The sequence below is a fragment of the Antedon mediterranea genome, chromosome 10 (assembly GCF_964355755.1).
Source record: "Antedon mediterranea chromosome 10, ecAntMedi1.1, whole genome shotgun sequence".
NCBI lineage: Eukaryota > Metazoa > Echinodermata > Crinoidea > Comatulida > Antedonidae > Antedon > Antedon mediterranea.
Window position 1 is genome coordinate 3,526,921 of NC_092679.1, and position 24,221 is coordinate 3,551,141.

General features: G+C 34.5%; 4 protein-coding genes across 4 annotated transcripts; all 4 read left to right on the plus strand.

Annotated features, from left to right (window-relative positions):
• The first annotated feature begins 15,808 nt into the window (after positions 1–15,808).
• On the plus strand, positions 15,809–16,281 carry LOC140059838 (late histone H2A.2.2). Its single transcript, XM_072105780.1, has one exon. It carries the CDS (start codon positions 15,845–15,847, stop codon positions 16,220–16,222), a length of 378 nt encoding a protein of 125 aa, XP_071961881.1. The 5' UTR covers positions 15,809–15,844; the 3' UTR covers positions 16,223–16,281.
• A 2,438-nt stretch (positions 16,282–18,719) lies between these two features.
• Positions 18,720–20,357, plus strand: LOC140060389 (late histone H1-like). The gene has a single exon (XM_072106575.1). It carries the CDS (start codon positions 18,800–18,802, stop codon positions 19,379–19,381), a length of 582 nt encoding a protein of 193 aa, XP_071962676.1. The 5' UTR covers positions 18,720–18,799; the 3' UTR covers positions 19,382–20,357.
• A 270-nt stretch (positions 20,358–20,627) lies between these two features.
• Positions 20,628–21,032, plus strand: LOC140060828 (histone H4). The gene has a single exon (XM_072107178.1). It carries the CDS (start codon positions 20,682–20,684, stop codon positions 20,991–20,993), a length of 312 nt encoding a protein of 103 aa, XP_071963279.1. The 5' UTR covers positions 20,628–20,681; the 3' UTR covers positions 20,994–21,032.
• Positions 21,033–22,924: 1,892 nt separating this feature from the next.
• LOC140060622 (histone H3) lies at positions 22,925–23,446 on the plus strand. The gene has a single exon (XM_072106912.1). The coding sequence runs from the start codon at positions 22,940–22,942 to the stop codon at positions 23,348–23,350; it is 411 nt and encodes a 136-aa protein (XP_071963013.1). The 5' UTR covers positions 22,925–22,939; the 3' UTR covers positions 23,351–23,446.
• Positions 23,447–24,221: the final 775 nt, after the last annotated feature.

Sequence of the window (24,221 nt, forward strand, 5' to 3'; positions counted from 1 at the left end):
ATTTTGGGGTAGGAAATAGGTTCCGACATTGTGATAGGAGAGAGTGCGTCGTATTCTTTCTGCCATTCCTTTTACATAGGGGATTCCTATGCTACCTCGCATCTTGATCTTTTCCTTCTGTGGTTCGTGTCCTTTGTTCTTTTTCCTTTTTCGGTTTTCCATAACTCTCTGGAAGGACCACTCTGGATACTGGCAGTTGTGTAACGCTTTCTTGATGTTATCCATCTCAACTTTCCTCAAATCCATATCTCCCACTACCTTCTCAGCTCTGTCCACAAGCGTGTTTATAAGCCCCAGTTTGTGTTCGAGTGGATGATGTGAGTTGAAATGTAAATATTGGTCTGTGTGAGTGGGCTTCCGATAGACTGAGGTGGTAACTGTTCCATTGTCATTGAGTGTGATGAGCATGTCCAGGAAAGGTATTGTGTTGTTTGTCATCGATTCTGTGGTGAACTTGATATTGTCAGTTATATCGATGTCTGCCATTACAGAACATGTCATAAAACACAATCATGTACCGAACTGGGAGGCTACCATCTTAACCAAAGAGCCTAAACGCAAAGACAGACAGATTAGAGAATCATTACATATAAGGAGAAATAAAGAGAAGACCATGAACCGGGACACTGGAGCCCACGAACTCTCGCATTTGTACAATGATTTGATAGACACATCACCTGGCCGAGCCCCGCACAACCTCCAACCTACAACCGGAGGCGTACAACGTCATCAACAGATGACGTCAAGAATGACCAAGCTGCATTAACACTCCGCAGTCAGTTGAGAAGGATCTCTGATAGAGATCGAAACGTTCGAGTAAGTACTCCGTTAACTTGTGCTTTTACAAAAACGAAATTTGTCATCTATACAAAATCGAAGCTAAATGAAATTCTTTCAAGATGAATAGGAAGAGTTCACGATATAAACGCCTGTTTACGCAGCGAAGCAAGGATCATAATTCGGGACATTTTCCTGTGGCAATTATTTTAGGCCAAATTATTAGATTATATCAATATATATTTTTTTAGGTTAGTGTGAAATTAATACAATGGAAGAATACGGCCAATAATAATAAAAATATAACTGGTCCTAGTTCTAGCAGGAACATCCTCCCGGGTGCGCTCGCCTAGTGCTGCTCATCTTCAGATAATTAAATTCGCGTCTAGCAGGGCCGTAGCCAGGATCTGTCAAGGGGGGGTTCGGACACTAAATATTTGGGTCAACCCCCCCCCCCCCCCATCTGGGGGTGGGGCCTGATGCGAAGCGAATTTTGTTAAATGACACCCCTAGATGGCCGGAAAAGACACTCTCGTGCAGCATGCTACCAATGAGCAAAAAGATCGTACTTTTTTCCTCCTTCTCAAACACGTCGATAATTTAAAGGACAATAACTATTTGTTGCCGTATGTTAGATGCGCGTGCTCTGTGCGGAACCGCCGATTGTTTGATCATTTACTCCGTATTTTGTTTTGCGTTCAAGTTCAATGCGAACGTACATCTAGGAGCAGCCCCGAAAAAAGCACACTGGTTGAAGGCAAATGCTATTTGCTAGCTCTATCTATAATATTTATTTACAGCAATTTGTTGAGGAATATAAATATTTAAATAGGTGATATTGATACATTTTAGTACGTATCGGCTGGTGGTCTAGAAAAAAATAATCGGATGCCATAATGTGAACTACAGTACTTGATACCATAGATATTATAGTGTAAAATATTAATATTCACTATAATCCTCTATGATACATTATCCTTCATAGTCACACATAAATACTGATGTACGTCGGAAGGCTATATACTTTATGCATGCTGCCTGACTGCCAGTGATCTGGCGGTGTCCTTTGTACGAATCGTTCGTGCCCCAGTTCGTTATGAGACGCGTCAATATCATGTTACATGCAGGGACCAAACATTTATTTTTCAGGTTAAAATCGGCAATTCATTTGCAGCTTTTAGAAATTTACAGACACGTATCGCTAGTTGACGGCGCTCATACAGAGAAGAAGGTTCACGAACAAGTTTACGAACTTTCAATTTACAAACAACTTTTTGTACTGTGGGGCACGTATTTGGAGGATTTTTGGAGATGAGGGTGAGGTGGGCATGTCGGGGATGGGGGTTCGTAAAAGGGGGTTCGCCCGAACCATAAAAACCCCCCCCCCTGGCTACGGGCCTGTCTAGGCTATATAATTTGCAGGCCTAAAAGATTTTATTTCTGTAGAGGCCATCACGATCGAGCAGTTATTAGCACAGAGTGGTGTTGGGCAAAAATATAGGTTTTAGGCCTAGGCCTATGCATCGTAAATAAAAACCAATAAAACTATTAAACGACGGACACACGACGTACAAAACAACATCAACAAACATGTGCGCGCATGACATGTTTCGTCGGCGTGCTCGCCATTTTTTTTCTTCTATAAAGTGCGACCTCTATTTTATGAAGACAGTAATCTAAAAATATTGCGCCTTTTTCACTGTGGCCTTTCACACAGAAAACGTTAAAATATATACAGTATTATACCAAGGATGCCGTTGGAACATCAGTATATTGTAGTTTAAATTAATTGTCATTTGAATATCTAGATTTCCTGAAAGTTTAAAGCTAAATTTGCAATGGTACTATCTATTACATATTACATAAGAGTTACTATGATTGGTAGCCTACTAAACAGATATAATTAGTGTAATACGAATCTAAATATTACATGTTAACATAAATACAAACAACATACGTATTAAAGAACGCTTTTATAAAATATATATATTAAAGCCAGTCATTGGAAGTTAATGATTTAATGAATATCAAGATTAAAGATATATTGTCCCTTTGTCAAATTCCAAAAAAAAAAAAAAAAGATTTCGAAAAAAAGTGGGTCATTTTGAAGAATCATACTAGTTATTAATTTTCACCAAAAATGAGTTGAAAAAAAAAATCATTTAACTGAAATACAGACGTTTTTTGGTTTAAAAAATAACTTTGACTGGAAGCGGGACTGGAAGTCAAAGTTTTCTATCAAATCATATCTCATAGGCTAATGCAACGCGCTTATTTGAGTTGCAAACAATCCTAATTAGCATCATGCATGTATACTGATGGTTTGAAATCTTATTTGCTTACTTTCGCTCGGGACGATTATTCAGACGAAATGTAATCAAATTAATTTAGCTGTTAATTACGTAAAATTTTTGTTTTTGGCTCTAATTTTCGACTTAAGCTGAATAACTTTAATATTACTTTGATATGGCCAATTTAAATTTAGAATATTTTGACCTTCATTTTTTTTGTGCTTCAAGGGACAATACATCTTTAAAAAATCTAGTGCCTGAATCGGTGACTAGAAGCCTATATATGATGGCAAGAGTACCAATATATATCATCAAAATACATTTAAAAAAAATTAAGTTGTTTAAAAAATGTCTTTGAATTAAATATTAATTGAACTTGGTGCCAGTTGGTTGCCTCCTTCAATCTACATCAGGTGACCGTTGCACTTGTTATCAATTTCACGCGATATGGGCAAGCTGAGCACGGGGTACAGCACCAATCTATTAACCAATCGCCGCACAACGAACCCTGCGGAAAAAAGAAAGTAGTAATACAGTGCGACAACAAGTTTAACCAAAAATATAAAATTTACTGTCTGGAACGGGCAAAAGCGAACAGATAGAGGCAGCAACTATTAGTTGGTTTTCACGCTGCTGCTTTAGCCCGCTACGTCCCAGGAGGATGACTCATTAAGAAACCGAAAGTAAAGCAGCAGTTATATATCTAAAGTTGACAGTTTTGCTAAAATGCATACTCGACTGTAATTTATAGATACCAGCTGCTAGACCCCAAAAACGTCTGGGAAAAGAGTCTAACGGTTGAATGACAAATCCCAAAGCATGAGTCCCATCATATTATATAATTTGCTGTCAAATAATCATTGAATTATTATCACAACAGTCCGTGATAGTTTTTGTTTGTAATAGGATACTTCACACTTGAAGTATCTAGGCCTGATGAAGTGACCCCCAGACTTGAACTTAGCAATAAAATAAACTAAATTGACTGATATGAAACACAGACTCTGCAACAACAAAATAATATTTGTTCACATACAAAAAAAAAGAAAGAAACGTTTAATTATAACTAAAAAACCATTGTCTGACAGACAATTTAAGTATATTTTGCTTTAAATTACATTTTTTTTCAGGTAAAATAACTATTAATGTGACAATAAAATGACACATTCAAAAACAAATTTGAAATAACAAATATTTTTCTGAGGGACAATATATCTTTTTAAAACTGCTGCGTCAATAAGCGAGCAGCGTTTTTTGTAAGAAATATTTCTTGTTTAGTACTGTATTTTGCATTGTTGTTTAATCTTGAAATCTCCCGATTTTTTTAAAATCTACAGAATTTTATAATTCAGGGGTTGGCAGGTCTGTCAATAGCTGGAAATGGGCGTGGCTTGTCAAAAAGGTCACTACAGAGGTACTACTCTACTATTATTAAAATATTCCTTTGTTTAAGTGTTTCTATTATTAATTAATTAATCAATTAAGTTTATTCAATTAGTTTATTATTATCAGTTAAAATTATTTATGTTTGTACACAACATACCCGGATATGAAGACGAGTTCGGACCTTCATCCGGATGGCTATCATGGCACCTGGAATACAAAGTGGTGCGCAGCAGTTCTCACCGGCTTTATTGGACACTTGGCAGGCGAAACATGGCAAACAGGCCATACCACACACGCCTAAATAATAATTTACATAAATGAAAAATTACACTTTAATGTCCTGTTTAATTCTTCACTGACTAGCACAGTTACAGCGGCAGATACAGGATTTTTTAACCGGGAACATATTTATTCATATAGTCTGCCAAAAATAGATATCAACAAGCCTAGTACATAATGTTATTTTTTACCCAAAGTGCATGCTATCTACCTCTGTATGTTTAAATGGGAATACATTGTGTGGATAGAAAACAACCCTTGTATTGTTTCATAATTATTTTATTATAAAATAAACATGTGTAACAAATAACTTACAAGAAGCCATGTCGTTAAAACAGCCACAGAGACTTGTGCTCCAATCACGTTCAGTGATCTGAAATTAAATAATAATTAGGGTGTTGCTGTAGGCCTACACCTTTGAGAGAGCCCCAAAAAGGGGAGCCCCAAAAAGAGGGTCAACTTCTCCGAAACGCAAAACATTAGGCCTACAATCAATCAGACCGTAACATACAGCTGCGCATGCCTATTATCTTCGTCCCACTACTAGCGACGCAACACAAGGACGTAACGCAACGCAAGTGAATTGACCAATCACAAGCGATGGCTTATTCGCTTGTGATTACTAACTGTCTATAACTTCGCTTGTCATTGGTTAAAACGCTTGCGTTGCGTTTACGTTCTTGCGTTACGTTCTAGTGGGAACCAAGCTTTAGTGTTATGTAATCGCCCGCGGACTTCAAGCAAATGTGCTTGGCAAGTTCCTCCGCGTCCACTGTGAACGTACCTGTACCACTACTTTGGGTTGAACGACTGGTTGGTGAGTAACAACAGTTGTAGTATTCATCTGAAATATATAAACAAACAATATTTATGATGATTATTATTAGAATAAACATTTAACAGAGTGCTGACTAATTTTACCAATTGTAGCGGTCGTGTTGGAGACGATATCTTCGTGTAAATTGCTTCAACCAATGTCATCGGTCGGGCCTGTAACGCCAAATTAAGTTCCACTGCCAAATTAGGTTCGCGTGGTCTGTCCGGTCACCTAATTTTGCAGCACGTTTCTGGCGAGCTAATCGTGTTATTAAATATTGATATTATTTATTTCCAAATAAACACAAACTGAAAATTATTAACCTGAGTATTTCTAACCTAATAATCTTTATTCATTGTATGAAATTAAATCATCTGAAACATACTGTTAAAGTGTGCGCCCTCTATTGTTGTGGTATTTATCCACTTATATGCAAATTATGCTTATACACTATACAGTATAAAGGCGATCACGTAAAACGGCATTCTAAAGGACATTGTGGTGGAAGACGGTGTTATGTGCGAGGCCTTACAATTTATTATCAGTGTTTCCAGGATATGTATTGTAGTACCATACGTTATTCAAAGAAAAACCCTGCATAAAAATTAAGCCTTCGTGTACGAGTTATTAATAAAGTGTCGCTTTATTACACAGAAATATTTCTTCCAAAAAACGCCGCTTGACATTTTAAAATGAATCATTGTTCTTTTGATTAATTTATTATTAATTATTAAAAAGATTTCCTTTAATCGCAAATCACAGATAGTTCTTTAATTATGAATCACATGCCCATTTTTTCACTAGTTAATTGTATACACAGCATTTGAAAGAAGACCTGTGTACCTTTCCAACAATGTATTGTTTGCCAACAAATATTAATCTACTAATTCAAAAATAGCATTTAAAAATGGTCAATATTTAGCTGAACTTTAATGCGCTGTAGCATGTTTGCCTGTGACCTCAACCTGAACTGTAGGCATGCAACTTAATACCCTCTAGAGACAACGTGACTTCAAGTTCAAGTGGAAATTCTTCCACAACCTGTTGATTCGCGTCAACCAATCAAAGGGCAAGAATCCCAATCGTTCAAACCGTGAGCACTCATAGACTCTTTTCCAAGACGTTTTTTGGGTCCAGCAGCTGGGACCTGTAAATTATGGTCGAGTATCCAATTTAGCAAAACGTCAGTCTCTAGTACTATAACTGCTGCTTGCTTTCAGCTTATAAATGAGTCATCTTTTGTGACGTAGCGGGCTAGAGCAGCAGCGTAAAAAACGAAGGCACTGTCATCGAAAAATATAAAAAACTCGACATCCATGATGGGAAGCCTACGACCCCTCTCTAAGCAGATGGAAAAGAAGACTACTCGTTTTAGCGCCAAAGGCAATTGTGTCTCAAGTCACGTTATGCATGTGCATGCGGACATGTTTTGCGACAATTCGGCGCTAAAACGTTGAGCGTTTGAGTTATGGGACGCCATTTCTGCATTATTTCCTAGTAATATTTTGATTTGACGTTCCATTTGTCGGTACATTATTCCCGTTATTATTTTGTTCGTTTTTATGAATTTCTATGTTTATGTTTTCAAATTAAAATGATTATTCGTTGAATATGAATGTATCCTGTTATTCTATTGATTATATATATTTGTTTGTTTAACTAACTTACTGCAGTTTTCTAACCTTTTAATTTCCTTTTTAATCAATTCCGGTTTTTTTTAAATGTATAATGTTATTTATGTTTTTTATTTATAAGTTCTTTAAGAATATGAGTTACATAATCACATTTTTGTCACTTTTTATACCTACAGTAACACTATATTTACTTTGATGTCTTTAAAACATAAGTTTGCAATAATTGCGAACCTAAGTCGCAAATTGTTAGTTAGATATTCGTTATAATGTCATCATCTCATTTGTTACACTCTTGTGTGTGTGTGACATATAATAAATAAATAAGGGAAGGTACAGGTAGGCCTACGTCGAGGGGAAATTCATTAAATTGTTTCATCAAAAACAATAACTGATCATAATTAGGTCGGAAACATTAGAACATAAATAGGTACGGTAATGTAACCAAATTTTGCAATAAAGATGAGATATTGCGTTGTTCTCTTATGTTATCAATCTTTTCATAGGTCACGTAACGTAATTGAACGAAAGAGTTGAACATATCACAATAAATAATGGTACCTAATTAATTCAGCATTTTCATCAAGTTTTAACAATCTTTGATGTCGGAAACATTCCCAATAATAGAGACTAATTTTCCAATATGTTAGATATTTTATTCAGCTAGCATTTTTTACCTTGATGATGACGGGAACATTTTAAACATAAATTCGCAATAATGGATCATTATTTTAATTGTGCAATGAAGTCGTGTCATCTTGTTCATGATGTGGGAAAAAAGTTTAGATGGGTGAGCGAAATTCTAAGCAAGCTTAATACATGATACTATAGTTATTTTGAGGTTGGGAACACAACGTGAATTCGCAAATAATTGAACTTAATTTTGCAATGAAGTCGTCATCTCGTTTGTTCATATACGATGTGGGAAAAAAGTTTAAATGGGAATGGGGCGGTGAGCGAAATGCTAAACAAGTATTACTTCGAAGTCGGGAACAACTTAAATTCTCAATAATGCAATGGAACCATTTTGCAATGAAGTCGTGTCATCTATAGTTTGTTCATACGATGTGGAAAGTTTGGATGGGGTGGACAAAATTAAATAATTAGTATACATAACACTATAAATTACGTTGAAGTCGGGAACATTATAACTTGAACTCGGGAATTTTATTTTGCAATGAAGTCGGTCTCCTTGTTTGTTATACGATGTTGGAAACACGTTTAGAGAGGTGGACGAAATTCTAGGAAGCTAAATACAGTAATAACACTAATTATTTTGAGGTCGGGAATATTAGAATTTATACTTTAATGGAACCTAATTTTGAAATGGAGATTGCATGCCTTATTTTCATCTCGGTTGTTCGTTCCATCTATTCATACGTCGTACATAATGTGGTACATGCATGCACTTAAGTAGGCCTACTGATGATAGTGGGATGGTAATCAAGATATTATTCATTTATTGACATACAGTAATTTAATTAGCTATCGATGGAATATATTTACACATTTGCAGCCTTCACTATTTATAGAATAAAAATGTTATCAGCAATAAATAAGCCATGGGTAAGTCTTTATGGAATTAATATAAAAGTAATATGCTATATAACATTGAATGTGAAACATATAACAATAAAGAAACACGTATAGAAAAATGGATAGCTTTAAGAAATACTATTATACTATATAATTTCTAATTTGCTACGATTATCAGAAAAGGAATTACTGTGATGACAAGTTACAGGTGGTACTGATCTATTATGTTTTATATTTTGTTTCATCTTGTATTGTATGATCCGAGTTGTAAAATGAAAACCAACAAATGAAAATGAAAAACTCACAAATTCTTTATGTGTCAAATATTTAAAAACGAGATAGATGATAATGATGATCACTGTCAAGTGTATATAGAAAAAATATAAGACAATTAATGAAAATAGGAGGTAATACGGAATTCATAAATGTAAAAATGTTATCTGATGAATTATAACGACATTTAGAATTAACAATGTGTTAAATAATATGATTTTATGTAATGACATTAGATAATATGAATTTGAATAAAAGTTGTGTTTGCGCCACAAAAGAGAGAGATCATTATCATCTATCTCGTTTTAAAATATATTACACATACAGAATTTTGTTACAACAAAACCGCTCTAAAAGGGATTGGTTATACAATTGAGGAAACTCATAATTGAGGGCTTGGTATTTATTTTAAGACTAGGCAAAAACACAGCAATTCTACGAAAAACCAACGATTTTGACCATATTAGGCTTGAAAACAACAATTTCATCATTTATTAATATAGGCAGAAAGACAATATTTGCGGCTCGTCTTGACAAACTGAACACATCAATGAATTCAAGATAACAAAACAATGGATACATCTTATTTTTCTACATTGTTTATAATTTGGTGTCTTAAACTGGGAGATCATCATGTCAACAAAGATACCCATATGACTTCGGTATCTATGAATTATTATATAGCAAATCGATAAGTTATGTTATTTCATCCTCTCTACATCTTTTTATTTATATATATCCGTATTTTTATCCTCTCTATATCCGTATTTTTATCCTCTCTATATCCGTATTTTTATCCTCTCTATATCCGTATTTTTATCCTCTCTATATCCGTATTTTTATCCTCTCTATAATATCCGTATTTGTTGCACTCTACGTACAGTAATTTAATTAGCTATCGATGGAATAGTAGATTATATTTACACATTTGCAGCCTTCACTATTTATAGAATAAAAATGTTATCAGCATTAAATAAGCCATGGGTAAGTCTTTATGGAATTAATATAAAAGTAATATGTTATATAACATTGAATGTGAAACATATAACAATAAAGAAACACGTATAGAAAAATGGATAGCTTTAAGAAATACTATTATAGGCTACTAATATAATTTCTAATTTGCTACGATTATCAGAAAAGGAATTACTGTGATGACGAGTTACAGGTGGTACTGATATGTTTTATATTTTGTTTCATCTTGTATTGTGATCCGGGTTGTAAAATGATGAAAACCAACAAATGAAAAACGAAAAACTCACAAATTCTTTAGCCTATGTGTCAAATATTTAAAAACGAGATAGATGATAATGATGATCACTGTCAAGTGTATACAGAAAAAATATAAGACAATTAATGAAAATAGGAGGTAATACGGAATTCATAAATGTAAAAATGTTATCTGATGAATTATAACGACATTTAGAATTAACAATGTGTTAAATAATATGATTTTATGTAATGACATTAGATAATGTATCCGTATTTTTATCCTCATATATCCGTATTTTTATCCTCATATATCCGTATTTTTATCCTCATATATCCGTATTTTTATCCTCATATATCCGTATTTTTATCCTCATATATCCGTATTTTTATCCTCATATATCCGTATTTTTATCCTCATATATCCGTATTTTTATCCTCATATATCCGTATTTGGTAATACGATCGTTATGTGTGCTTTTCATTTGCTCTTTTTTTTCAAATTGTTAAAGATGTATTGTCCCCCAAAAACATGAACAATTTTGAATAATTCAATCAGAATTTGAATATGTTATTTTGTAGTTTTGATAAAATTAATCACTTCCATAAAAAAAAAAAACCAAAAAAATAATGTTTTCACTTGTAAAATGACAAAATAAATAGTTAAATCCAACCAAAAATCCATTGGCTGGCAGCCAATTTGACCATTTTTGACTTATAATTACATTTCTCGGGTAAATACATTTTTTTTTCGATCCAATTTCCAATTAAATAGAATATTCAACAAATTAAGAATTATTTTTTCAGAGGGACAATACATCTTTATCCTTCACACTCATTATACCTGGGACGATTTGACAATCCTAAACTTTTCGATTACGCAAACAAACTACAGTATGAGTTCATTAAATGAAAAATATCTAAAATGGTTTTGATTTCAAAATGATGAATTAAAGCAAGAACTTACTTTGTTTAGATAATTCGGATTCTTTAAATGAAAGGCGATTAACGATCTCCGTGCGTGGTTTAAATGTTGCCAGCTAAGTTCAACACAAGAGAGATGTGGCCAGTGTGGCCAGCGAGCGAAATGAAATTATGCTAGGTGGCAGCACAAAATTATGCCAGATTATGCCAGACACAATTAAGGCTAAAAGTGCACCAAAACAGTGAATAAGAGGGCGGTTTATGTGTATGTTTTATGTACCACAAAGGTGGGAAGCCAAAAAAAAAAAAAAAAAAAAAAAAAAAAGGCACTTCGGGTTTTCAGCCAAATTATGCTAGATTGTGTACAAATTATGCCAGATTTTTTCGCAATTATGCCAGATAATATGCTAAATCGTGGTGAATATGTTGTATGTTTGCGTTTTTCAAATTATGCCAGATTATGCCAGATTTCCTAAAATTATGCCTAGCATAAATGCCAGATGCCAGATGGGTCAAAATTATGCCAGACGGCATAATTATGCCAGATTTGGCCACTATGGATGTGGCCAGCTAGCGACACACCCAGTGTATGGCGTTCACGATTGCGGCTAATGAATATGCATGAGATTGAGCTAACGTTAGAATAGTCCACTGAACGAGCAGTGTAGACTGAGCCATAGGAGTGAAAATACATTGAATGATGCGATTTTGTACTCAAATTGTGTGAGAAAAATTTTAGACTCAATTCGTGCAAGAGAGTGTTTCAATGAACCCCTTCTTAAACAAGCTCAACTGGCAACCATCTGCTTAATTTATAAATTGTGATATTATTATTATGTAAATTAAAAATATTGATGGTTTTTATGAATATGTATAGATAAGTAAGTAAACATGGCACGTGACGAAACTCAAAATTACCCGAATAACATGAAAATAAAATATAATGTAACCAAGAAAATCGAAACTAAATTGCGTGTGTGTGTCTTTGGTTTTTTTTTACTGATAACGATGCCATGGTGGTAAACAGAATGGGATTTTTAAAACACATTTGAGAATACACAAAGGAGAGACACCATTATGAATATGAACATTGTGGAAAGAAATTCAAACAGAATGGGGATTTGAAAATTGAGAATACACACAGGAGAGACACCATGTGAACAATGTGGAAAGAAATTCAACCAGAATGGGCAGTGGAAAAGACATTGAGAATACACACAGGAGAGACACCATATGAATGTGAACATTGAGAGATAAAATTCAAACAGAATGGGAATTTGAAAACACATTTGAGAATACACACAGGAGAGACACCATATGAATGTGAACATTGTGGGAAGAAATTCCAACAGAATGGGGATTTGAAATCACATTTGAGAATACACACAGGAGAGACACCATATGAATGTGAACATTGAGAGATAAAATTCAAACAGAATGGGAATTTGAAAACACATTTGAGAATACACACAGGAGAGACACCATATGAATGTGAACATTGTGGGAAGAAATTCCAACAGAATGGGGATTTGAAATCACATTTGAGAATACACACAGGAGAGACACCATGAATGTGAACATTGTGGAAAGAAATTTATTAACCGGAATGAGCATTTAAAAATACATTTGAAAATACACACAGGAGAGACACGATGACATTTAATACAAGATTGGTGATAGCAAATGGGCATCAAAAAAATGTAGAGTTAGGGTTACTATTCAAAAACTATAATTACAGAGTTAAATGTTATGTCTTCTGTCAAGTAAAAACAATAAATATCTTTAACTTAAAAGAGAAATTTCAGTATCAATTAAATTATTATATTTTATTGTTAATAATGCGAAAAATCAATTTCTCAATCAACTTTCTATGCGTTTCATGTCATTTTAAATATGTAAACATTTCCACGCGCACAATTTTTTTTCAGTTTTCCTATGCCAAAATGTTGACATAGTAAAAAGTTAAGCTCTGTCTACACTATCAAACTTTATGCGACAACACAAATGTGATGTGCCCAGATATGGACATGATGATGTCATATCACTACCACAGCATATCACTGCCATATTTGGGCATATCACACATTTTTTGTCAAACTATAGTTAAAATTTTACTACTGTAAAACCTTGATAAAAAGCCAATAGACTTCTTTTTTTAGTACTCAGTCTTGGGTCAGCCCCTTTTCAAGATGGTTTTTTCCAAGATGGGCTTCTTTTCAGGATTACTTTTCAAAACTAATGAGGGGACTTCTTTCGAATGTACAATAAACTAGAAATGTTGACATATTCAGTAGTAAAATAAAAAACATAACTCTACTATCAGGCCCGTATGCAGCATTTATAATGGGGGGGTGCGAGCGAAGCGAGCAACAATGGCTGGGGGCCAGGGGGCCGCCAAGGGCCCCCGGTCAGGGTCCAGGGGCCGAAGGCCCTGGAAAAATTTGCGTTATTTGACGTTCTAAAGACTGATGTAAGACTCTCTGTTGTGGCTTGGGCTAGTTGAACGATGGACACCAGAACTTAACGCTTTCATGATGAGGCCAACTCAGCAGGGGTGGCGCCAGGATCTTCCCGACGCGGGGGCTACATTCCCCGACGAGGGGGCTATGCGAGCATCACTAGGCTGAGGGCCAGGGGCCGCCAAGGGCCCCCGGTGGGTCCAGGGGGCGAAGCCCCCGGAAGCAACGCGTTCTAGCGTCATTTGAGGTCTTTTTAATCAGATTTAGGGTAGCCATTTTTTCCATTTTTTATAATGCATAAATAAAATACTGCGTGCAAAAAAACGATGCGCGATGACTGTTTCAATCCATATTTTTCAATTTAAAAAATAAAAGTTCAAAGAAAATTTTGAAAAATAGAGTTGGAGGTCCCGGAAATTGGACTTATTATACTTCAAAACATGAAAAAAAATATATAAGTCCCTATCATGGGTTGTGACTGAGCTAAGAAATGCTTGAAAAATAGAGATGTTAGGTCCCGGAAAATGTACTTCTTGTTCTTCGAAATATGACCAGCTTTATTGTTGGGGCTGAGCTAAGAAAATGTTTAAAACTAGAGCTGCAGGTCTTCAAAAAATTGCATTTTATACTTTGGAAACATCAGGCCTAGAGGCTTAAAAAACGCAAGCGTAGACCTTTTTCAGTCGGGGAAAAAAGTTTATTCCTCCCAGGTGTATGCATGCGTACCATCTGGACTTCCGAGTGGTGAGAAATTCATGACATACAGGATATTGAAAATGTAATAACTATAGCTATAATGTTGGCTAAGCGAAAATGGCATGTTTTTTTGTTTAGTAATGGATGAAAAATTTATTTTAGGTGCCCCACGGTACAGAAGGTTACTTGTAAATTAAAAAATTGGTGAACAAACGAACAATTAACATAATTCGTTTTTGCTGTAGTGTAGCGTACGTCGACGCAGTACACGACGTAACCGTCGGTAAACTTCGCCTGGAAAATAACACATTACACATTTTGGTCCCTGGATGAAACTTGATATCACGCGTCTCGACCCAACGTTGAACGATTCGTACAAAGGGATACCGCCAGACAAGTGCGTACCTAGCTATTGTTTAGTAGTAAGTTAGATCGCTGGCAATAATGAATGCATATAAAGTGCATAATATCACTCTGACGTACTCTCACGGTCAATGAAACGTCGCGGTTTTCTAGGCGCTGAAGCTAGCTACGAAGTGAACGCGAACGCTTTTTACTGTATATTATATTCCCCGACAAAAAGTACACGTGTTCCCTGACGTTAAGTTGTATTTCTCCAGCAAACACTTTACCGCGTACCGCGTACATGAAGCGCTAAGCTATTGCTTGTCGTCACATGATCGACTGCGCATGTTTTATATCGAGTTTGTAGTCAGTTTAGATTCCGTAATTTAATTACCGGTATTTTTTCATTTTATATTAGCATATTTTTGTTTGTATACCATTGATAATGTAAATTTTGTATATATATAATGATATTGTCTTTAGTTAAACAAGACAAGAAAAAATACCAACCGAGGAAATAGTGGACCTTTTGGGACTTGGGGGGGTGCGTCTGCACCCAACGCACCCCCCCTGGATACGGGCCTGACTATGTTGACATTTCTTCAAAAAGGATTTCCACAAGAAAGCCCAGATCTCTTCAATTCGTTGAACTAACGGCACTCCGAGAGTGCATAATATACTCCTACTGTAAAATTCTAGCTAGCTAGGCCTCTTAATTATTTCCAATTAATTATTTGAAAACAGTAAAAAAATTAACAATCTGTATTCAAAGACAAAAAAAATGTTTTCTTGAATATCAATATGCCATTTTGATGTTATAACAGTTGTTCAATTTGACCAAAAATATGAAAATATTGACCTTAAAAATTGTAATTTAAACCATTATTTAACCAAGAACTAATATTTTGTCTAATTTAAACCATTTTATATATGATTTTAATATTTTTTAAACTACATACAGTACCATATCAATCTACACTAATATACATTATCGAATTAGAATTATTATTTTACTGGACAAAATCGATTTTAAATTCCCGCCCAAACGGAACAAAAAGGCTACAATCAATGAAAAGGCGTCGTTAACGCGGACGATTGTGATTGGCCAATTCAAGAAATACCTTCCGACAGTGAGCCATGAGTAGGCTATAAAGTCGCGGTCAAAATTACATTTGGCATTATCTTTCGATTTAGTAAACCGAAATACGCAAGCTATAAAAGATGTCTGGACGTGGTAAAGGAGGAAAAGCTAAAGCAAAGGCCAAGAGCCGATCAAGCCGTGCTGGACTTCAATTCCCAGTCGGTCGTGTTCATCGATTTTTGCGAAAGGGTAACTACGCTTCTCGTGTCGGTGCTGGTGCCCCAGTCTATATGGCTGCCGTACTTGAATACTTGACTGCTGAAATCTTGGAGTTGGCTGGTAACGCTGCCCGTGACAACAAAAAGAGCAGAATCATCCCTCGTCATCTTCAACTTGCCATCCGTAATGATGAAGAGTTGAACCGACTTCTTGGAAGTGTGACCATTGCACAGGGTGGTGTACTGCCAAACATTCAGGCTGTACTTCTACCAAAGAAGACTCAAGCCAAGGCCAAGTAAATCATCGCAGCGAACTCAAAACAAACGGCTCTTTTCAGAGCCAACAAATGAACAAAAGAAATTTGATTTGCAACTCTACTCTATGTTGTCTCTGTATTATTGTATATTTTTGTTATTGTATTTAAAAAAAAGTTTTTTTCTATATGCCATAGACCTATATATATAATTATGTTAAATGGAAACAAATACTTAAAATTAAAAGAATAGAAGAATACAGAATAGGCAATCAAAACAAATTAAAACATTTGAACTTCAGCAGTTAATAAAAACCAAAAACGCATTGACTCCCATTTAATTATAATGTGCAATATTTTCATTTCCTACGAATCATGGAGGTATAAAAAACTTACCTCCATGTACCAACTGAGGCATGATACTTGACATGACAAATGCATAGGCCTATAGTATACATTTAAGTGCATGCTTAGTGGTTTAATATTAAAACCATATAAATAAATGGTTTACATTAGACAAAATATTAGTATGCTTTTAAATTACATTTTGTTTTCTATTAAATTGTTGGTCAAACTGTCATAGGGCTTCACAAATTACTACAATATATTGATATTCAAGAAAAACATGTAGAACAAATATTTGTTTGCAGGAGGACAGTATGCCTTTCAATACAGATTATTCATTTGTTATTATGGCTGGATACTGTTTTCAAATATTAATTGGACATAAGATGCCTAGCTAGTTAGTTAAGTTGAATCATTAGTCTCAAACTAGTTTGACAAAATAAATATGATATGGTAGTGATGTTCCCAAATATGGTAGTGATTTGACATCATCATGTACATATATGGGCACATCACATGTTTTTGTCACATTTGATACAGAGCTTTATTCTAGTAAGTAGGCCTACCGGTACTACATACACTTGCCCTAGAGTCGTACCTGTAATATTAATTGAATTTCTATACTACTTTATTTTTTTTAATCAATGGTGCATCCTGAAACAAAATTACAAGAACAACATTTTTCCATAAAAACATGTAAACACAAACTATCTATACCGGTATATATAATGTGTGTTTATAATATATATAATATACATAATATATGTATTTGAACAATACCCATGAAAGCCCCAGTGGTCTAAGTGGTTAGGACATCTGCATATCAAGCAGGCGGTCCGAGTCTCGGTTGGAGCGACTTTTTCTCATTCTCATCTTTATCGTTTCAAATTAATTAATTACAAATTTCAGTATATCACCGGGCGGTTTAGAATTAATGTTCATTGCCTGATGTGTTTATAATATTATATATATATATATATAAATCCAAAGGCAAATTACTGAAAAAATGACAATGCTGTGGGTATCAGTGGCTGGATCTCAATGGAGATACAAAATAAAAGCGAAAAGCTAAATCAAAACGAGAAGTAAAACAGCCAGAAAAGTTAGCAGAGCTTTCGGGCAACACTAGCCCTTCATCAGTGCAAGTGAAGGAATTAACTATATATATAGGCCTATATATATATATTATAGTTCCATGAAAATACTCAGTGTACTGTACGTTCAACCATTCGGACTGTACATTTTAAAATTAAAATTTATCCAGTAAAATATAGAAGGGTACCCCCATTTAGTAATAAATTACTGAAAAAAGCCGTGTTGTAATTTGTTCTGCAATGTCGTTCAAAATCCCATTTATTTACATTTGGTAAATTATTGGTATTATTAGTTATTTCATTGGTATATATCATGATTTTGTTCTTTTTTAAATTAAAATAAATGAATGTACCCCTGTGCAATCAGACCAGGAGTTGTAACACATCCTACCTTAGTGATATACAACATGCAAAATAAAATAATACACTCTGACATAATATAATATAATCGGCCTATGCAAAGTACTTATTATAAATTATGTTATGTCACATACAACAATTACTTCTCAATAATTTAATATCTATTATGAAAAAATATTTACTGAACTTACAAATGAAAACTAAGCATAATTGTTCAGAAATCTAGGAAATGTTCTGTATACAGCATACTGAATGCACACATTACCTTTTTTTATTTGTTCATATACTTTGTTCAAGACATCAACATTACTGCCTTAAAACTAAATGTAAAATGCATCTAAATTCATTAAATCCCATATAAATATTAAATTACATATTGTTAAGTTTCTATATTAGATATTTTTTTGATGTAAAATAAATGCTGTAATTAAAAAAATTAATAATTAGTAAGTATAATGTGTTTTGAAAATATTAACTGACAAGTTTCAATGCTTATATCTATTTAATAAAACGGATTAATCTAAATTAAACATCACATATAGAATAAAAATGTTTTGTAGAATACTATACTCCAAATATTTCCATTAAAATATGAAAAATAATGCTTTAAATGTGTATTTAAACACAAAAAGAAACACAATTTATGAAATGTTTAATCGAACTCTCTCAAACACAAAAGGGCGGTGAGATGACGTTTTCGTCCACGTCCGCAATAACGCTAATAAAAGTGGAGTTAAGTCAGTGCGTTGCATCACTCAACTCAACCAACCAACTCAACTTGTTATTCGTACTGTTTAGAAAAGTTATTGTATTCTACATTCAATATGGCTGATCAAGCTAAAACTAAGAAGAAGCCTGCAGCTAAGAAGCCGTCTGCTCACCCAACGTACATCGACATGATTACGGCTGCAATCGGTGCTTTGAAGGAGAGAAACGGCTCATCTCGTCAGGCTATTGCTAAGTACCTCCTAGCCAACTACAAAGTTGATCCAATAACCATGAAAACTCATCTCCGTATGGCTTTGAAACGTGGTGTCGAAAGCAACAAACTTGTTCAACCAAAAGGTACAGGAGCCAGCGGTTCATTCAAACTAAACCAGGCTGCAGCCAAGGCTGATGCAGCTGCCAAGGCAAAGAAAGAAAAGGCAAAGAAGAAAGCAGCTGCAGACAAGGAAAAAACTGTTGCAAAGAAGGCCAAGAAACCAGCAGCAAAGAAGACCAAGAAACCAGCTGCAAAGAAAGCTACCAAATCCAAGTCACCCAAGAAGGCTAAGAAGTCTGAAAAGAAGGCATCCTCCAAGCCTAAGAAGGCAACCAAGTCTCCTAAGAAGCCAAAGACAAAGAAGCCTAAAAAGCCCAAAGCTAAAAAGGCATCGAAGTCACCAAAGAAGGCTGCCAAGAAGTAAATTATTACTAAATCAATTCCAAACCAAAAGGCTCTTTTCAGAGCCACCATTTGCACAAAAGAGATTAATTTGCATTTGTGGTTTATTTTTGCTTTTATATACACACCCAATACATATTCATCATTACAATTTCAACATTAAATGATGTATACATCTTAATATAATGCTCTAGTCTCTTAGTAAATAATGTTTACTGATTTTGTTTGTCGTAAACATTAATGCTCATCAAAATTTGCTGGGTCTTAAAGATTTTTGTTCCCCAATAACATTAATTATTTTTTAATAGGACATTTTGCAGTTTTATATTTTTTTACTTGTAAAAATACAAAACAAAGCTTTTAATGTATTTTTTAGGTAAAGCAGTCATTTCTTTTCCGATCAATTTTTGGATCAAAGTGAGTAACTAAACATACAGAAACAGGGGAAAATTTCATTTTAAAATTTTGGGCGCTAGTTCCGTTTCGCACCTGTCATTTATTTCGACTCAAAATGTGTAAATAAACTTTATCGTGAGTACCACACCTTAGAATTAGGCCACTCTTCCCTGGTACAACAGTGTGCAATTTCGTACTATTTAGTACAGACTTGATCCAGGTATTTGTGCATGTCTTTTTATAGTAATTACGTATCCTAATAATAACAAAGAACTGACAAAAGCTACTTGCAGCATAACAATATTCTTACTAGTACAGTGCAGAATATCAAGAGTTGAAAATTACAATTTATCTGCACTTAGGTACGTACAGTATAATTAAAACATTATTTATAGATATTCTTAATTTACAAATACAATGAATAATATGAATTATCTGAGGGTGTCGTCCCTATTTCATTATCCTCGACTGGATGGACCACCCTCTCATAATAATAATATTGTTTGTAGTACTGTATAAGTTGAAAGGAAGGGAATTATAATTTTAAGATGTGTTAATTTTTCTTCCATGGTTGAAATGAATATAAAAAAAAAACAGGCTGAACTGATTGGATTCAAGCCAACAATAGATACAGTGGTCTTTGTTCACTTTGTATTTTTGGCGGGCGGCGGAAGAAGAAAATTAATTCATGGGTTTTTTTGTCTTTTATTAAAATTTAAGCGCGATTGTTCGTTTAAATTTTCCGCCCAATAAAAAAATTCACATGAACACAGTCGGTAGGTAATTGTTGACTAACCGGAAAAGGTCAGTTTGAGAGCGTTGGATTTGTTGACTCACGTCCGCATAAAGTGTATATATTCTTCGGCTGTTTACAGTTTTCTGCACATTTCGATTTTCGAATCGCATAACAGAATCAATTATTAAACATGTCTGGAAGAGGTAAAGGAGGAAAAGGACTTGGAAAAGGAGGCGCTAAGCGTCATCGAAAAGTGTTGCGTGATAACATCCAAGGTATCACAAAACCAGCTATCCGTCGTCTTGCTCGTCGTGGTGGTGTGAAACGTATCTCTGGTCTCATCTACGAAGAAACCCGTGGTGTACTCAAGGTATTCCTTGAGAATGTCATTCGTGATGCTGTAACTTACACTGAGCATGCCAAGAGAAAGACCGTCACCGCTATGGATGTCGTCTACGCCCTGAAGAGACAAGGCCGAACTCTGTACGGATTCGGTGGATAAGCTATTCTATACACAAACCAAAAGGCTCTTTTCAGAGCCACAATATGAACCAAAAGAGATTTATTTTGCTTTTCTAAATATAGCCTAAATGCATTTTTACGCAATGCCGAAACTGAAGTAGCGAAAGTTAATTTTGGTTTGTAAATGAAGTCTCTAGGCCTAGGCCTATAGCTATAGCCTAGCCTATATAAAGTATTTATATAAAATATAATATTAATAATGAATTTATATTTATTATTAATCATAATATCCAGTAGAAAAAAAAGAAAGGAATGCGAGCTGTTTTTGGCGACATAAATATATTAAACTATTTTTATAGGCCGCGGCCTGCCTACTCACTCATCACACATACCTAGTAATAGTATGATAATAAAATTCCTATAGCTATAGGCCTAGAGACTTCATTTACAAACCAAAATTAACTTTCGCTACTTCAGTTTCGGCATTGCGTAAAAATGCATTTAGGCTATAATTATTAACAATTGATTGTAGGCTTGCTTGCCTAGCTAGGCCAACCCCTATTCAGTGTGTTCCTTAATATGAGTTTTACCAAAGAATATAATACTTAATAGGCCTATTCTTTCGTTTTACTGTATATTAAATATAATACAACTTCGTGGCGCTAGATAGTATAGTTCCAGGTTATATCTTTATTTATAAAATAGTATAAATACAGTATATTATTAGGCAGACTGTTTAAACAGGTTATTTTTATATGAAGCATAAGTTATTTCATCGTGTTTGTAGTAGTATACAGGACATCAATCGAGTGTTTTTAAAGAGTTTAGGAAACTCCATACTCGTTTCTTTTATAGTTAAAGCAAAAATTAATCTAGCCCTACATACAATATTTTCAAACATGAACTCAAAAGATAATATCTAAAATACGAAGTTGTTCAAATAATGGGGCAGAATGTGTGTATCTCTCAAGGCAAGATTAAAATACAGCATTTTCTATATTATTAAGCCTTTAATACTATAGGCATACTGTTTGTCAAAAACATTAAATTGTGGACAATATTTTAATTTATTTACATTTGTAGTAGTACTCGGGCGTGTACACAATTGTTGGTGCCTTCAGCACATTCCAAAACCTTTTTATTTTAGGAATATGGAATTATTAGGAATATAATTTATATTATTGATATAGGGAATCTATTCTTATATTTGTTTAAATATGTTGTAAATGTTTCTTATAAAATAAATAGCCAATGGCAATAATGCCATTAGTTTTCGTGATATAATAATATAATAAATAAGTAAGAGTATTTTTTGTTTTAATGATACTGTACGTACAACATTGTCAAAAACAAACAGATCAGTATACAATTCAGTGTGAATATAGTTAAACATTGTGGACAATCTTTTTTAATTTATACATCGTACATATTTTGACAAGAGAGAGCACATCCAAAACCCGTTTATTTTAGAAATATGGAATTTTTAGGAATATAATAGGCCTAGCTAGGCCATGGGAATCTTATATTTTGTTAATATATTATTATGCTGTAATTTTTTCTTATACATAGCCGGCCGTTAGTGTTCGTGATATAAATAAGGGTATTTTTTGTTTTGTTTTAAGGATACGTACACTGTCTTAAATGGGTTTCTACAGCCTATTATTATTATTATTATACAGTATTGACTGTATAGGCCTAAAATAATTATTGTATTCCCGCCCTTCCCTCCTTTGTCTCTAATCTGTTTTCTTTTTATTTAAATTCTCAATTTCTTTGTTCTCTTTTTGATGATAAAAACAGGCAGGCCAACGTAATCTTCCTTCTCATTGAGAGAGATTAGTATGCGGACGTGTAATAAGCGACACATTTTGCCCAATCACATTACGTTTCCTTAATTAGATTCATGAATTGTCTCCCTTATAAACCAACCTCGATCGAAAATTTAAGCATAATTTCTATTCGACATCCGAATTCTGAAAGCTAAAAATGGCTCGTACTAAGCAAACTGCTCGTAAATCTACAGGAGGAAAGGCTCCCAGAAAACAACTGGCTACCAAGGCAGCACGAAAGAGTGCACCAGCCACCGGTGGAGTCAAGAAACCTCATCGTTACAGGCCTGGAACCGTCGCTCTTCGTGAGATTCGTCGTTACCAGAAAAGTACTGAACTTCTCATCCGCAAGCTTCCATTCCAGCGTCTTGTCCGTGAAATCGCCCAAGATTTCAAGACAGATCTTCGATTCCAGAGCTCTGCTGTCATGGCTCTCCAAGAGGCTAGCGAAGCATACCTGGTCGGTCTTTTCGAAGATACCAACTTGTGTGCCATCCACGCTAAACGTGTAACCATCATGCCTAAAGACATCCAACTAGCCCGTCGAATCCGTGGTGAACGTGCATAATAATAAGCCGTTCCATTAACATTTTCAAACCAAAAGGCTCTTTTCAGAGCCACTACTTGAGCAAAAGAGAATTAATTAGCAAAATGTCTTCTTTTTTTATATTATACACAGTACTATAAACTAGGATATGCCTAACTAATGAGTAAAGGCTCATGTTTAGACTCCCATTAACTCTTAAAGTATTGGCCTACCAACCATATTATACACGTGGACGTTTTTCAATTCCCGCCTAAGGTTGAATAGGCCTACAGTATAAGAAATCACCACAAAGCTTATGGTTATGCTGTATTATGTACTAGGCCTATTTCAACTCCAAAATCACTTTTTTTACTGGTTTCCACACATCTAACATATAATTATCTGTATACTACAGACTAGGATAGGCCTATAAATAAATGAAATTCTCTTGCCTATATAGACCCCCACTAATCTGGGCAGTATATTTCATTGCTTGTAGGTTTAAGTTATATCCATTATTAAACATTTTACACGTGGAAGTTTTTTCCAATTCCCGCCTAAAGATGAATAGGCCTGTAAGAAATCAACACAAAGCAAATAATTATTTTTAGCGTGTTGTAGGGGCCGAGGTCAACCTTGCAGTTGTAACGTCAAATTAAGTGAATTTGCCAAATTAGGTTCGCGTTGTCCGTATCACGCAAGGCTAGGTCACCTAATTTTGCAGCACGTTTCTGGCGAGCTAATCGTGTTATTAAATATTGATATTCATTTACAAATAAAAAAACACTGAAAATGACTAACACTTAAGTATTTCTAACACAATAATCTTTACTTATTGTATGAAATTAAATATTAAAACGGTACCTAATTTGGCAGTGGAACCTAATTTGGCGTGACACAGTACATTAAATCG